The sequence below is a fragment of the Phocoena sinus genome, chromosome 11, assembly GCF_008692025.1.
Source record: "Phocoena sinus isolate mPhoSin1 chromosome 11, mPhoSin1.pri, whole genome shotgun sequence".
NCBI classification, from domain to species: domain Eukaryota; kingdom Metazoa; phylum Chordata; class Mammalia; order Artiodactyla; family Phocoenidae; genus Phocoena; species Phocoena sinus.
This window is the reverse complement of record NC_045773.1, coordinates 9,013,284-9,029,118: the sequence shown is the minus strand read 5'-3', so window position 1 is coordinate 9,029,118 and position 15,835 is coordinate 9,013,284. Positions and strand designations below refer to the sequence as shown.

Below are 15,835 nucleotides of genomic sequence, written 5' to 3'. Positions count from 1 at the left end.
GAGACACCTAGCATTGTGTCCTGATGGGAGATGAGAAAAGCATAAATAGGGCATTGGTAGTGTGGCCAAAACTGTTCACTGTTTCAGGTGACGTTTTGGCTCTTCATTAGATATACGTATGTGGGAGGGTGGAGTAAGAGACAGGGAAGAATGAAAAAATGACATCAGGGTTTCCAGCCTGAGCATCAGAGTTGCCAGTAATACGCACAATTGAGACAGGCAACCCAGGAAGTAGAGCAGGTGTATAGAAGAAGGTAATGAGTTCAGGGGTGGTATTTCATTAGTTTTCTCTCATTTTCTTTTGGCGTATCACCTTTCTAGCCTAAGTGAGCTTTGAAGATTTGCACGTGGCAGCCCAGCTTCTAATCGCAGCAATCCCTTGGTTCTGTGGGGCCACTATGTTTTGAATAGTGTGGTGGCTTATCACAAGGGCTTTTATTGTGATCCTTTGAAGTGCTGCTTCTGAAATTTATCTAATACGTCAGAAAGGTTAGTGTAATGTGCTCCAAAGTCAAATTCCAAAAACTATCAAAGCAACCGAACATGGTAGCCAAACGTGGATATGTGGCCTGCGTGACTGTACTCAAAGCATTGTTCTCTTTAAGCATATTTGAAAGTAAATGCAAATTGAGACATCCTACTCAACGCCAGTGTTTGTGTGTGTTTCTTGTTTTAATGTGCAGGACAGGAGAGAATTGGAAAAGATTCCGCCTATGAGCAGGAGGGTAAAGTTCAGTTCGTGATTGACGCGGTGTACGCAATGGCTCATGCCCTTCATCACATGAACAAGGATCTCTGTGCTGACTACCGGGGTGTCTGTCCAGAGATGGAGCGAGCTGGGGGCAAGAAGTTGTTGAAGTATATCCGCAATGTGAATTTCAACGGTGAGTCTCCATGTTTTCTTTTCTCAGGCTGACAGGGGGCCTTTATATTGTAGAAAAGAACATCTAGGGCTTCCCTGGTGGTGCAGAGTCCGCCTGCCGATGCAGGGGACGCGGGTTCGTGCCCCGGTCCGGGAGGATCCCACGTGCCGCGGAGTGGCTGGGCCCGTGAGCCATGGCCGCTGAGCCTGCGCGTCCGGAGTCCGTTGCTCCGCAACGGGAGAGGCCACAGCAGTGAGGGGCCCGCATCCCGAAAAAAAAAAAAAGAAAAGAAAAGAACATCTAGAGAATGCCACACAACCGTAGTATGTCTAAAATACTATATATAAAAATGACAAGTGCTCATAACGACATTGAAGCACTGAAAGATAACAAGTTACAATACTTTCTGAATCCAAGAAGTCAAATTATGCCCAGTATGGTGTTAACGTCCTTGTATACATCAAAATTCTAATATTCCGACATATGGTAAACGAGGTAACCGGAATATCTGATGATGTAACTTTGGGTGATACAGAACTTGGTGATATCCAAGTCTTTTGGCAATACAGCAACCTATTCATACTCATCCAGTATATGTCCACACAGATATTTCAAAATTCCAGTTTCTTGGTCAAGTGATTTGTTTAGAGGTCTCAATTCCAGTCTCTTTTGGAATCCTAAGTGTTGACATTATGTGTTTCATAAGTTAAGTAGTCAGATTGCAATTTACTCTTGAGTATGTGAATTATAGCATTTCAAATGATTGAATCAATTATATGAATGAGTAGTGAGCGAGCCAATGAATAAATAAATTTGGGGGGGTTATGGTTTGCCCTCTTTTTCTTAAAATAGAAGGACTTTTTCCAAGTTTTTTCTTGGTGAATGTAAGCAGGAATGGGAGGGGTTAAGAGGAAAAGGAAGGGACAGTTGCTCTAGGTACTCAAGTTAATGGAAGTAATGGTTGTAATTTTCCACACCAACCACATGTCACATTACACATTTATTTCTCAAAGCATAAAACTTGGGCAGAAAGTAATTGGTTACCTAAAATAAATGGGTAGAGATGAGTGGGAAATACAACCGGAGATTTATTTTAGGAATTGGCTGACACTGTTATAGAGACTGACATGCCCCATGATCTGCCATCTACAAGCTGGAGAATCATAGAAGCAGCGGTGTAATTCAGTCCAGGTGTACAGGCCTTGGGATCAGAGGGTTGGTGGTGTAAGTCTTGATCTGTTTCTGAAAGCCAGGAGAAAATGGGTGTCTCTACTCAAGCAGAGAGAGTGAATTTGCCCTTCTTCTGCCTTTGGTTCTGTTCAGGCTTTCTAGGGCTTGGGTGATGCCTGCCCACATTGGGGAAGGTCACCTGCTTTATTCAGTTCAACGATTCAACAGTTCTTTATTCACTTCAACAGTTCTCTCAGGAACATACTCATACACACAGAAATAAAGTTTTGCCAGCTATCAGGGCATCCCTGGTCAAGCTGACACATGAAATTAACCATCCTGAATGTCAATTATTTCTCAATTAAAAAATAACCATTGCACGGGGTAATACAAAATTTAATACAGTAATAAACCTAACTAAATTACATATGAATAACATAACCACACTGAAGGGAGTGAGGAAGAAAGATAAAGAGTGCAAATAATTTTGGAAGACAGTATTTGACTATATACTATAAGACTGAAGGCATGAATAACTGTACAGAGATATTTCACAATCCCTAGGAACTTAGTATATTTTTTTCCCCACGATTCTGAAGATTATTTATGTCCATAAGAGGGCTGAGATTTAATAAAAGATATTGTGGATAACGAGAGTCAGAGAAGGAAATTACTAGTAAGGATGGGAGAAAGGTAAAATAAGACTTGTTGTGTTGGCTTAGAACAGAAGATACAAGCATGGGCTCATGGCTTTTAATACACGTGCAGATGGGGAGGTAGGGAGATGGATATGGGTATGTTTGTGTGTGTACAAACCTCTGCTGTCTAGTTCTGTCCACTGAGAGGGCCTAGGAGCCATGACAGCCTGGTAGAAGTGACTGCACTTGCACCCACATGTTATTTATGAATACCGTTCTCCAGTGAAAAGAACTAGGGCTCCCTAGTGAAGCTCTCAATTCAGGGGCCAGAGCAGGGCAGGTAGAAGATGAATTTGAAACCGTGTTGTGCCACAAAGCAAGAAAGTGCTCAAAAACTGATGGGACCATGCGGAAGGGGCAAAGGAGCCAACTTGAAGAAGATCCCACTGGCTAATTCTGGGCCAACAGTGGGTTAAGCTCATAGAATATAATAAATATCAATGAGTCCATACTAATAAATAAATAATTGAACTGGATACGTAAACGCAAGAGAAGGGACAGCACGATGGAATGGGGCAAAGATGGAAATACAAAACTCACCATTTTGCAAAGACCTCAGTAATAACTGTTTCAGGCAAGAATCATCAATGGATGCTAAAATTATTGGGCTTAGAAGCAGGATGAGAAATAAGATACTTGCATAGCCTCAAAGTGTCCTTCATCGTGGAACACATTAATTACAAAGGGGAAAAGAGCAGCTTTGAAGTGGAGAAACCTGGAAGACAGCACTTAACCAAGTTGTCAAGGTTAGTGTCACCAGCAACGAGACTTAACAACATCACATGCTACTAATTATTAGAGAAATGCAAATCGAAACTACAGTGAGGTACCACTTCACGCCAGTCAGAATGGCTGTTATCAAAAAGTCTACAAATAATAAACACTGGAGAGGGTGTGGAGGAAAGGGAACCCTCCTACACTGTTGTTAGGAATGCAAATTAGTGCAGCCACTATGGAGAACAGTATGGAGGTTCCTTAAAAAACTAAAAATAGAGCCACCATATCCCACTCCTGGGTGTATATCTGGAGAAAACCATAATTCAAAAAGATACATGCACCTCTATGTTCATAGCAGCACTTTTTACAATAGCCAAGTCATGGAAGTAACCTAAATGTCCATCGACAGATGAATGGATAAAGAAGATGTAGTTGGGAATTCCCTGGCCGTCCAGTGGTGAGGACTCCATGCTTCCACTTCACAGGGCATGGGTTCGATCCCTGGTCCGGGAACTAATATCCCACATGCCACGCAGTGCAGCCAAAAGAAAAAAAAGAAGAAGACGATGATGATGTGGTATATGTATGTATACAAATGGAATACATAAAAAATAATGAAATAATGCCATTTGCAGCAACATGGATGGACCTAGAGATTATCATAGTAAGTGAAGTGAGCCAGACAAAGACAAATATCATATGATATCACTTATATGTGGAATCTTAAAAAATGATACATATGAACTTATTTCCAAAACAGAACTTACAGACTTCGAAAACAGACTTACGGTTATCAAAAGGGAAAGGTGGTGGGGAGGGATAAATTAGGAATCTGGGAGAAACATATACACACTACTATATATAAAATAGATAAACAACAAGGACGTACTGTATAGCACAGGGAATTTTACTCAATATTTTGTAATAACCTACATGGGAAAAGGAATCTGAAAAGTATCGTGTGTGTGTGTGTGTGTGTGTGTGTGTGTGTGTGTGTATGTATATATGTATATATATATACTGAAAAGTGATTCACTGAATCACTTTGCTGTATGCCTGAAACTAACAAATAGTAAATCAACTCTACTTCAATAAAACATTAATTAATTTAAAAAAAAGATAACCCTGGAAAGGTTACAACATCACTTCTGAGGTCTTATTGCCAAAAATACATGACCTCCATCTAATGTTAACAAACACCAGACATCCAAACTGAAGGTCATTTTACAAAATAACTGGCTAGTACTCTTCAAAAGTGTTGAGGTCATGAGAATGACCGATGGAGGAATTGTTCCAGACTAGAAGAAACTAAGGAGACATTACTATTAAATGCAATGTGGGAACATTGACTGATCTTAAACCAGAAAAAGGATATGAATGGGACAGTGGAGGAATTTTAATAACATTTGCGGATTAGTTTTAAATAGTATTACATCAATGTTAATTTCCTGGTTTAGATAATTATGTTATGGTTTAAAAAATCTTGCTTCTCTGCTTGTAAATAATAATCCACTTAAACCCACAATATTGTATCAATCATTCAGGAGTTACCTAGTATCTGGGTGAAGAAGAACCATAGCTGATTCTGGAACCAACAGTTTCCGAGTTAAGATGGAGACAAAAATGACTATAAATACAACCACAAAAATGGTTCGCCTACAAATTATCTTTTTTTCGTAGTTTCTTCCTTATCTTACAGAATCTCCTAAAATATATAACAAATTTTCCCAGAAAAAGCACACATAAATTCAGTACATATCCTGCAGTCAGTTTCTGGGCTTTGTATGCTGGTCCATAGGTAAGCATCACACTTCTTTGGCCAGTAACAAAGAAGAGTCATTTTGAGAATATTGTTGGTGATTCTCATCTGATTCTTCTTCTATTTAACGCTTGCAGACTTTGGTTAAGACGGGCTTACCACTGATGAGCCAGAGATGCTGAGCTTCTGATTGGACACAGGCCCTACGTTTATCAAATGATTACTATGTGCCAGAAACTGTCCTAGGTACTTTTTGTGTATCGGCTTCTTTAATATTCATAATACTAAATGGCTTAGATACTGTTATTTTCCTTCTTTTTTTTTTTAGCAGATAAAGAAACTGATTCACAGAGAACGTAAGAATCATGATGTCTGAAGCCACACAGTTATGTATTGATGATGCTGTAACTGGTACCTAGAGTACCCAACCCCGTGGCCTGCTCTCTTGACTTTTATTAAGTGTCTGAGAGAAAGGGCTTATTACAACATTCCTGCTCTTCCATCTTGGAACACAGGCTCTGTGGGAGCTCACAGGCAGGGCCAATCTGTTCCCCTTCTTTGTCATCACTGTAGTCATTCTCTGTTGTCAACATAATCTCCTTTGCTCTAAGGGTATTCTTTCTGCCATATGGACAGGCAGGCAGGAGCCTCCCAGGGCCGTGTGACATTCATTAATGGTGGGACTCAACAGTTTTGTAAAGCAGAAAAAAAAAACAAAACTGTGTTAGATTTCGTTAAGTGGCTTTCATGTCGCTTTAAGTGAGCAACTATTAGGGTGAAAAGAAGCTTGACATTTTTTTACTCATTCAATTTCTTGACTTTTAGATAAACGAATCACATTTTAGAAAGGAGAAAATATTTGTCCAACCACAGCTAGCAAATGACAGAGACAGACCTAGAACTCAACTTTCTTTCTAGTCCATTGTGAAAACTGTAGCCTCTCTCTTCTGCATGTTTTAGAAAAATCTTGATGTTTCTTGGTCTCAGTAAGCTTAATCGTGCTCTTCTGTTACTTCAGTACAGAATTTTCCATACCCCTGGGAGTTCTGTTCCAGACCAGTAGAGTACACTTTAATAACTCCGACCTTCACATTTATGAAAGCGTCAATTTAGGAAGTGATAATAGAATGCTCTAAAAGTATTGCTACATCTTCAGCAATCACTTAACCTCCCCTTGTGCACCAACAGAAAAGATGGCTAATTATGTCATCCCAAATGAATGCAATGTCCTGAGCCTAAATTTGAGTTATCTTGATGTTGGATGTTGGCCCATCGAACCAGGTGTCAATATTTGTCAATTTAACAAATTTGTTGTCTTGGATACACAACCTTAGAGAATCGTTATATAGTGAAGTCTTTCATGTGAAGCCTGTCTGTACCTAGACTTACTCCTTTCCAGAAAACAAATTGGGTTGGGGTCTATTTTATAAAGATGGCATATCTCATGTGGTCTTCTTGAAACACGAAGTTAGCTTTTCTTCATCGAGGGTGAGATCTGTATTCCCTCCCCTTGAGTCTGAGTGAGCCTGTGGCTAATACAGAAGTGGCACTATGTGACTTCTGTGGTACAAAATGCCATAGGGCTTCTGCATGGTTCTCTTGTGACTTCCGTATTACGAACACAGCTGCCATGTTAGGAGGAAGCCAAGAAGCCAAGGGTCAGGCTGCACGTGGGTGCTCCAGCCATAGCCCCAGCTGATGTGAGTGGACCAGAGAGGCACTGTTTCTGCCAAGCCCTGCCCGAATTACAAAATACAGATTGTCATTTTTTTTTTGAGTGCCACGTTTTAAGATAGTTGGTTGAGCAGCAAAAGGTAACTGGAACACGAATCAAGGTAGCCTTTCTGGAATCTGTGTATGGGGTGGTAAGAAGAGAAGAGAAAACCTGTCAGGTCAGTACTTTGATGCTGAAGACTGTTTTGTCATCGGAGCATCGTATATCTCCAATCCTTCTTGATCCAGGAGAAAAAAAAGGAATTTCACTCAGATGCTCTCATCTGGGAAGGAGATTTCCTACTTGAGTGCATTCTCTCAAGTGTTCTCTCCTCTGAGTATCCCATCTGGTCAAGTGGCCCTGTTTCCTTTACTTTAGGACACTTGTGTTCTGGCCCTGACACATTGTGGCGGTTCCTGCAGAGGATCGCTTCTCCTTTGATAACTTATTTATTTTCTCTGGATCCGTTTGATCCTTATTATTATTTTTTTGATATAGAGTTCATTGAACACAGTCCCTCTTTTTCTCTTTCAAGAAGTTCAGGGGTGGGGCTTCCCTGGTGGCGCAGTGGTTGAGAGTCCACCTGCCGATGCAGGGGACGCGGGTTCGTGCCCCGGTCCGGGAAGATCCCACATGCCGCGGAGCGGCTGGGCCCGTGAGCCATGGCCGCTGAGCCTGCGCGTCCGGAGCCTGTGCTCTGCCGCGGGAGAGGCCACAACAGTGAGAGGCCCGCATACCGCAAAAAAAAAAAAAAAAAAAAAAAAGAAGTTCAGGGGTGATGTTGAAAAGGAGTTGTGTGGGGAAAAAAAAAAAAACTGCCTGAAAAATGCCAGTTGCATTGTAGAATCCATCAAAAAGGTCAGAGCCACACCATACATTGTTACACATCACTTAGGTAATGTATTCAGCTCTTCTGCCTTATTTTTTCTAAGCATGAACTTTAATGAGAATGGAAAGGGCAACACAAGAATCATTTCTCCTCACAAGGATTGTAAGGAGAGAGAGAGAGAGAGAGAGAGAGATGCGGCAGTATGTACCTTTCTGATGAATATTTACCTGGTGGGCTGAGAGCCTTTGGAGCTCCAGGCCTCTGATATTCTTTATCCTCTCAAAGACTCTGAAAAGCTCACGTCCTATTACTTAATGACTAGAAGCTGTAGAATTATAGTAAAGTACAACATGAATCCTAGTATCCAATGTGAAAGAGAGGAGAGGTGAGTATCTGAACATTAATGTCTTCCTGAAAAATAGTAAGAAACACTTCTGTTGATTCCTCTACAGAGAGGGCTTAAAGGGGTGTCTTTGTGGACCATGGGGTTAGTGTCTAGGAGAAACAGAGAAGAAACAAATTGAAATGGTGACCTTGGCCACAGACAGATTCAGCCACAAATTCAAGTTCATAGGATGAAATCAGCGTTGCTCATGGATGAATGCCCGTTCCCAGAGTGGATTCTAGCCTGCTGTTTGGAAAATTTTAAAAATGTTTACACCAAGGGAGAAATTTAAATTAAATACCAGTTAGGAGGGACTCCTTTGATGCATTGGAAAACATTATTGGTCTGGGAGTCTGACAGCATGCATCAGGGTCTGGTCCTGAGATATTAGCAGAGAAAACAATAATAAAAGTGAAAACTATAAAAAAAAAAAACATGGCCGTCCATTGAGCACTTATTATGTAAAAGGCATGGGACTAAGCACCTTGTGTACATCGTTACATTTAATTCTTACTAACCCTGTGACAGTGGCATTATTGACACTCAGAAGTAGAGGAAGACTGAATAATGTGATGCAGGTCACACGTATAGGAAGTGGTAGACCTGGAATTTAAACCCTTTCTAGGGGATTCCAGAGCCAGTTATGGTGCACTATTCACATTTAATGAGCGGAGTGGGCCTGAGGTAAATGATTGCCCTCTCTGAACCTAAGTATACTTCCTCACCTGTAAAATTAGGAAGCTCATTGCTCTGTGTCCTCCAGGTTTGCATTAGTTTCCTATTGCTGCCATTAAAAGGTTACCCTATATTTGCTAGCTTAAACAATACACATTTATTATCTTATAGTTCTGTAGTTTGGAAGTCTGATACAGGTCTCTCTGAGCTTTAGTTAAGGTGAAGGCAGGGCTGGTTCCTTTTCAAGGCTCTGGAGGAGTATCTACTCCCTTGCTTTTTCTAGCTTCTAAAGGCCACATGCACTTCCGGGGCTCAGGACCCCTTCCTTGCATCACCCTAGCCTCTTGTTTTCATCCTCACATCTTCTCCTTCCTCCTTTGACTCCTGCTGCCTCTTGTAAGGGCCATTGTGATTACACTGGGCCCACCTACATTATCCAGGATAATCTCTCCCATCTCATGACCCTTCATTTAATCATACCTGCAAAATCTCTTTGCCAAGTGTGATGACATTCATAGGTTCTGGGGGTTAGGACTTAGACCTACCTGGGGAACCATTTTGCAACCTACCACAAGCTCTGATTTTTTTTTTTTTTTAATAGGCAAAAGTGTCATAAAAGTCTGTGCCTGACACTTGTAAGGTAGTGTGGAGGTTTTTTTTAGCTGCCCCTGTATCCTGCCTACATGCTGGACTCTCTCTTCCAGCAGGGGTAACTTTCAGCCCAGGATTGCAACTTCATATGCCTCTTGTCACCCAATATATTGTCCCTCTTTCTGGCCCCTTTTTTTTTTAACTTCATTCTTGTGTTGAGTGATCGTTTGTGTGGGATCACTCTCAGTGTCGTGCCTGCTTCCTTAACGTAGACACCCTTTTCTACTGTTGCAAGCGTTCTCTCTCCTGTCCAGTTAACACGCCTTAGTTCTTCTTTCATCCACGTCATCAATGCAAATACTACATTGGCCCAGATTCTGCAGAAGCTAATGACTACTAGCCAGATGCAGAGTTCTGCCACCATTAGAAGCTGACATTTTTAATGAGAATTATCATAAGTGCTTCACGGTCATTACCTAAGACTTACCCCGTCCCTCCCCTAAAAATAGCAAAATGGTCTTCTCTTCTCAGTGATTCTGTTTCAGCCTGTAATTGATCTGTAAACTTCCTTGTAAATGACAGGTTTTTTCCCTGTTTTCTGCTGGGAATATTGATCTAGTATTAACTTATAGGAAGAGCAGACAGTAGTCACATATGCTGAAGCCAGTGGTATTTTTCCTGTTTCTTATAGATCATGAGAGAAATAGCACTCAGTTAGGAACTCTTGGTGATTCTTTTGTAACTGCTGTCTTGCTGAAAGTAAACGAAACTCACATCTGCCATTCTTTGTATATGGTTTGCCACTTGTTCCACACGATTAATATTAAGGGACTTTTCACTCATATCCAACTTTGAATTTATATATATTTTTCAAAACATGCATGTCTTTTTAAATTGACATCAGTGTCTAATTATTGCAAAACATTGGTTTTATCTTAAGATAGACATTTTAAATAAGACCCAAATGGAAAACTGAGAAAGAATCTGTTATTTATGAAGCATTCACCAGGCAAACTGCTAAGCATTTAAGGCTGGTTATCGTTTAAAGCAAATTAGAAATAATCAGCCAGAAATATTTTTTACATGCAATGAGTATTCAACTATGTACGTAAGTGAACTTTTGAGCTTGTTTCTCTTGTATTTCATCTTTTAAATGTATTTATTATTTCTTGAAATGATTCTTTATTGACCACAGTTTAGTGTTTGATGGACACTAAAATAATAACAACAACAAAGCTTAATATTTTCTCTTGAAAATAATGCGTTTGATTGTTATTCCTTAAAAGAGAGGACAAAGTAGAATAAAATATTTTAAGATAAAAAATTGAGCTGTTCAAAGGGGGAAGCAGGTTGTCTTCCCACCTTCCATAATTAGCATTCGCAGACTATCGTGATGACTTGCCCAGGAGTTTCAGGGGGCATCTCGGCGGAGCCTATCAAACATCACCGGGTCTCCAGACCATTACCCGGGAAGCAAGAGATAGAAGGAAACTCGTTTAACTCTAAAATCTGTCTTTGTCTTGTGTTCACTAGGCAGCGCAGGCACCCCAGTCATGTTTAACAAGAATGGGGACGCCCCTGGGCGTTACGACATCTTCCAGTACCAGACCACAAACACCAGCAGCCCTGGTTACCGCCTGATCGGACAGTGGACAGATGAACTGCAGCTCAATGTGAGTTTTGCTTGTTCCTCTTCCTTTGCTTTTGTGATGAATGAACAGGCTTGTAATACGCTCCCTGAGGCAGACGTTTCTTGTCTGTATGTTTGTGAGCATCCGCAAGTGAACATTCAACTTGTTACGGGCATCAGCAGGGACTGATGACCAATAATAATACAGCAATGATAGCAATGATGATGGCGCGGATAGGAAATGTGTGTGGAGTTCATGCCTGACGTTATACTCGGCAACTGTGTGAATCATCTCGTTTAATCTGAGGCTCTGATTGCTTTACAGACAAGTTACCAGCTCATACCTTAATACTTTGAGGAGATCTTAATCTTGGTCAAATTACATTTCCCTTCTGTCCTTCCTTCCTTCCTTATTTGCTGGTGTATTTTTTTTCTTTTCATCTTTTTGTGCAAGGTTATATCAAAGTTCAGTAGTCAGAGCCCATTAGGAAGTCATCTGTAGTCAAACACAGTTAGGTTTCTTTAACTCACTGCATGAAAAACAAGCGCCTGCCACCAAAGCTTCTTCAGGATGTAGGAGTTCAGATGGGATTCGCTGTAGAGTTTGGGCTGAGTTGGGTGTTTCTAAGAAGGTTTCAGGAAGCAGGGATGAGTTTTGGGTTAGGTCATCTTAGGAAGTAGAGACAATTTGATAACTCAGTGTCTTGGTGATTTTGATCTAGGAGGTGGGACGACAAGAGCTGGGCAAGAATTGTCACTAACAAAAAAACAGTAGATACTTATGTGAACTGGAAAAGGGAGATGTTGAGTTATTTTTGTGGTTGCAGAGCATCCTTGTTTCTGTCTAATTTCACACTTGATGGCAGAGTGACCTTGTTTTGTCTTGTTGCACCATCATCATGGAGTGGCCTTGTGTGATTAGCATTTACATCCCCCTGAAGTGGTTCTGTTTGGAATATGCCTGCCTAGGTGTTAGCTGACAGCTTTCCAACCACCTTTTTAAGTTTTTTTTTTTTTCACTTTTTTAATATTTCGGGTTCAACATTCAATAATGTGCTTCTAATAATACTTACAATGCCCTATTTGAAATTAATGGTTAGTTTAAATGAATATACCCAGTCTTCCCAGGGAAGAAAGAACACACGGGCTAGGGTCCCTCCACCCTGGCTGCGCCCAGCACAGCTGGAGCTCAGCACACCATGCATCCCCTGCTTGTCTTCCCCTCCTGGGAGGGTTTACACTTCAAGAAGTTCTACAGCAGGTCCTTTGATGTGGCATCAAGATTGAGTATGACATTCACCAGGGATATTGTGGACAGGTATATTGGGTAAGGCTTATCAATCAGGTAGGGCTTGCCAAGGTCCACAGATCTACTTTGAAATAGTAATACATACAAACACGATTTTCTTGTGTCTGGCAGGGCCCTGCATTATTATGTGTTCTCCAGAGAAACAGAACCAATAAGATAGATAGATAGAGTCTAAGAAATTGACTCACAATTCTTATGAAGGCTGAGAAGTCCCAAGATCTGCACTTGGCAAGCTGGAGACCCAGGAGAGTTAATGGCTCCAGTCTGAGTGTGAAGGCAGCAGAAGACCGATGTCCCAGCTCAAAGATAGGCAGAGAGAGAGAGGATTCTCTCATATTCAGACTTTAATTCTGCTCAGCCCCTCAGATTATCTGAGGCACACATACACTGGTGAGCAACTGCTTTACCCGGTCACCAAGTCAAATGTGTATCTCATCCAGAAACTCCCTCACAGACAGACCCTGTATAACGTATAACCAAATACTGGGGCACCCCCGTGGCCTCATCAAGTCGACACATACAAAGAACCATCACAGGCCCTGTCCCAGAAAAGTCCTTCTAGTGTCTCTTCCAAACCTGGAAATTATGCCATTAGCCTTTATTGGTGTACACCTTAGGAGGCACTTTGGAAATGATTGAGATCAGGGCTTTTTGAGAGTAGCATGCAAAATTGATGTCTTGGGGGCAGTAGAGCTTGGGTCATGATTTTTAGAAGGAAGGATTGTGCATAAAGGGGGGGGTTGATGAAGCCGTGACAGGATGTTTACCTCCTTTGTACATTGTCCTGCGTGGCTCTGCTTGTATCTGTATCACCATCCCAGTGAGCTGACAGGAAGATTATTCTGTTTGGTTTGTATTTTAAGCTTTATACGAATTGTATCTTATTAGCCATTCAACAAGTAGGTTTTTTTGTTTGTTTGTTTGAAAGCACCTGTCATGTGATAAGTACACAGTGGAAATCAAAATAAACATGGTCCCTGTTTGCACATAATTGAACATCTAGGGCAGAGTTACATGGTAAACAAGAGATACGTGTGTGAAAATTCCCAAGTGTGGTAAGAGGCAGGGTGGGAGAAGGAATAATGGAGGTGGAGAGGGGCCTACTGGATGAAGAGCAGATGATGGGGGAAGAACGAGTGATCCACGGAGCAGGTCAGCAGGCGGGCACTCCATGGTATAGCTAAGGGAGGGGACGGGGAGGAGAAGTTAGGGCAGTAGGTAAGAGCCAGAGCAGGCAGTCCCTTGTAGGCCATGGTAAATATTTCTAAAATTTTATTCTGAGTGCATTTCAAAGCCACAGAGAAGTATTAAGCAAGGGAGTGACTGGATCAGAATTAGGAATAAAAATTATTTTGTCTACTGAGAAGGTAATATAGCAAAGGGCAAGCATGGGAGTGGAAAGACCAATTAAGAGTGCACTGCAGTTGTCGAGCTGAAATAGAATGGCTTAGTGAAGGGGTTCTCAAACTTCAGTGTGCAACATAAGCATCTGGAAGGCTTGTAAAAACACGTATTGCTGGGCCCACCCCCAGAGTTTCTGATTCAGAACATCTGGGAGTGGAAGGAGGCCCAAATATTTGCCTTTCTAAGGAGTCCCTGTGTTATGCTGATGATATTTACTTTGAGAACCACTAGCTTAGAGAGTGTGTTAATAGTGGAGATGTAATGAAATGAGTGGAAACACACACACACACACATATACATATATGTATATGTACATCTGTAATTACATATATATCTTATAGGAAGAATAACATAATTTAGTGATGGGTTCAGTACTGGGATTAAAGGGAAAATAATACTGGGTTTGAAGGAAAAATAAGAGTGAATCCCACGTGTATAGCTTGAGGCCGTTTGGATGCTATAACAAGAGATTAGGGAGACTTCTGGGATGGGAGGAGAAAAATTGAGAATCCCAGTTGAGTCTTCCCAAATATATGAAAGCCTAAACGAAACGGATATAAATCTGAAGCTCAGAAAAGAGTTTCGGGTCATAGTTATAAAAAAAAAATGTAAGTTGTTAATCTCTAACGGGCCTTGAAATGCATTAGAGAAAGAGAGAGAGAGAAACTGTAATAGCAGAGAACCCAAGGCCTTGAAAAACCTCATAGAAAATGACACAGTTCCAGTCTAACTACTCTAAATAGCACCGAATTTAAAAGATCCTCTTTCATTTGCCTGGCAAGTTGGGCCGACCATAAATACTTGGGACTTTTGTTTTTGTTTACGGAAGCTAGACCAGAGATGTAAGCTTGACTTAGCACTAAACAGGAACATTTCTGATTCTACTTTGTCATGCTGAGAGTGGTATGGCAGGAAGAGCAGACAGGACCACGAATCCTCAGCTGAACCCAGTAATTGATGCTCAGGATAGCATGCACCTTAAAGGTACAAATGGCTGAGCCAGGAACAGGGACAATTTTAGACCCGTGAAGGGCTGGGTTAATTCGGAGGGTGGCCACTGTGGTAAGTGGCCTTGGAAAGAGGTTACCACGTTAATGCCTTTTATGGGCTCCTTACGATACTGTAAAGTCCAATTTGAATCACTAAGAGAAGACTAAAATGGAGGTGAATGCAGTGATCAGAGGGCGCTCCACCCTTCTCACTGAAGACCCGGGCCATAGCCCGTAGCCTGTCCAGTGACTGGTGTCCTGTCCCTCCAGCATCACCGTGCTCAAGATACTACTTTTACTCTAATAATCCTGATTCACTTAAAAGTTCTGTGAGAGTGAATTTGGGGCAAACTTAGTTTTGTAGGTTTGCTTTCTCCTAGTCAATGAAGTAAAATAAAGTATGTCAAGTGACAAGTGTACTTCTCATTTACAGTCTTGGGGGTACTCTTTCAATCCCCAGTTAGATCATCTCTAGCGAATGGAATTTCCTGGAGAGCTTTCTCTGTGGTCAGTAATTGCAAATGAGTTTCTTAGCTAAGACGTCAAGGTTTTAGAGTCTTATAATCCCAGGGCTATAGAGCAGACTGCTTGCCATTCTGTACCCAATCCTCTGGAATTTAGATGCCTAGGAGTGCGCTGTCTGTTACAGAATGCGCCCTGAGCCCTCACTGGCGGAGTAATAGCTGTAGGCCCTGTCTCCTCTCAGGCTAACACATGACCACATGGTTTGCTACTACGATATTTCTGCACCAACAAGAATTCATCAGAAGGAAATCCTTAAGAGCAAAGCCATTCACTCTCCCACTTAACCACCCCTACAGAAAGAACCCTGATTTATTTTCTCAGGTTTGTACAGTATGATGCAGAGATTCCAGAAAACACTTTTCCCGGCAGAGAAGCAGGCAAAGGGATAATGCAACCCTGTCCATTGCTCGTCTGCAGGGTGTCAGAAAGGATGGAGCTCCCGGAGATGCTGGGAGAAACGAGGGGCACGTCCCTGCCCTTGGAGTTCCCAGAATAGGATCAGGGCTCTGTAATTGATAAATTGCATTTACAGCATTTAGATAGGTTCTGATTTAAGGCACTGACTTATATTTGAACT

At 41.5% G+C, this 15,835-nt stretch overlaps 1 protein-coding gene across 1 annotated transcript in view; it reads left to right on the top strand.

Moving 5' to 3' along the window:
• Nucleotides 1-15,835, top strand: part of GRM7 (glutamate metabotropic receptor 7) — an 814,585-nt gene that overhangs the window by 560,711 nt on the left and 238,039 nt on the right. The window contains 2 exon segments of the mRNA XM_032649804.1: nt 684-884; nt 10,935-11,074. Of these exon segments, the coding sequence (XP_032505695.1) occupies nt 684-884; nt 10,935-11,074 (341 nt within the window).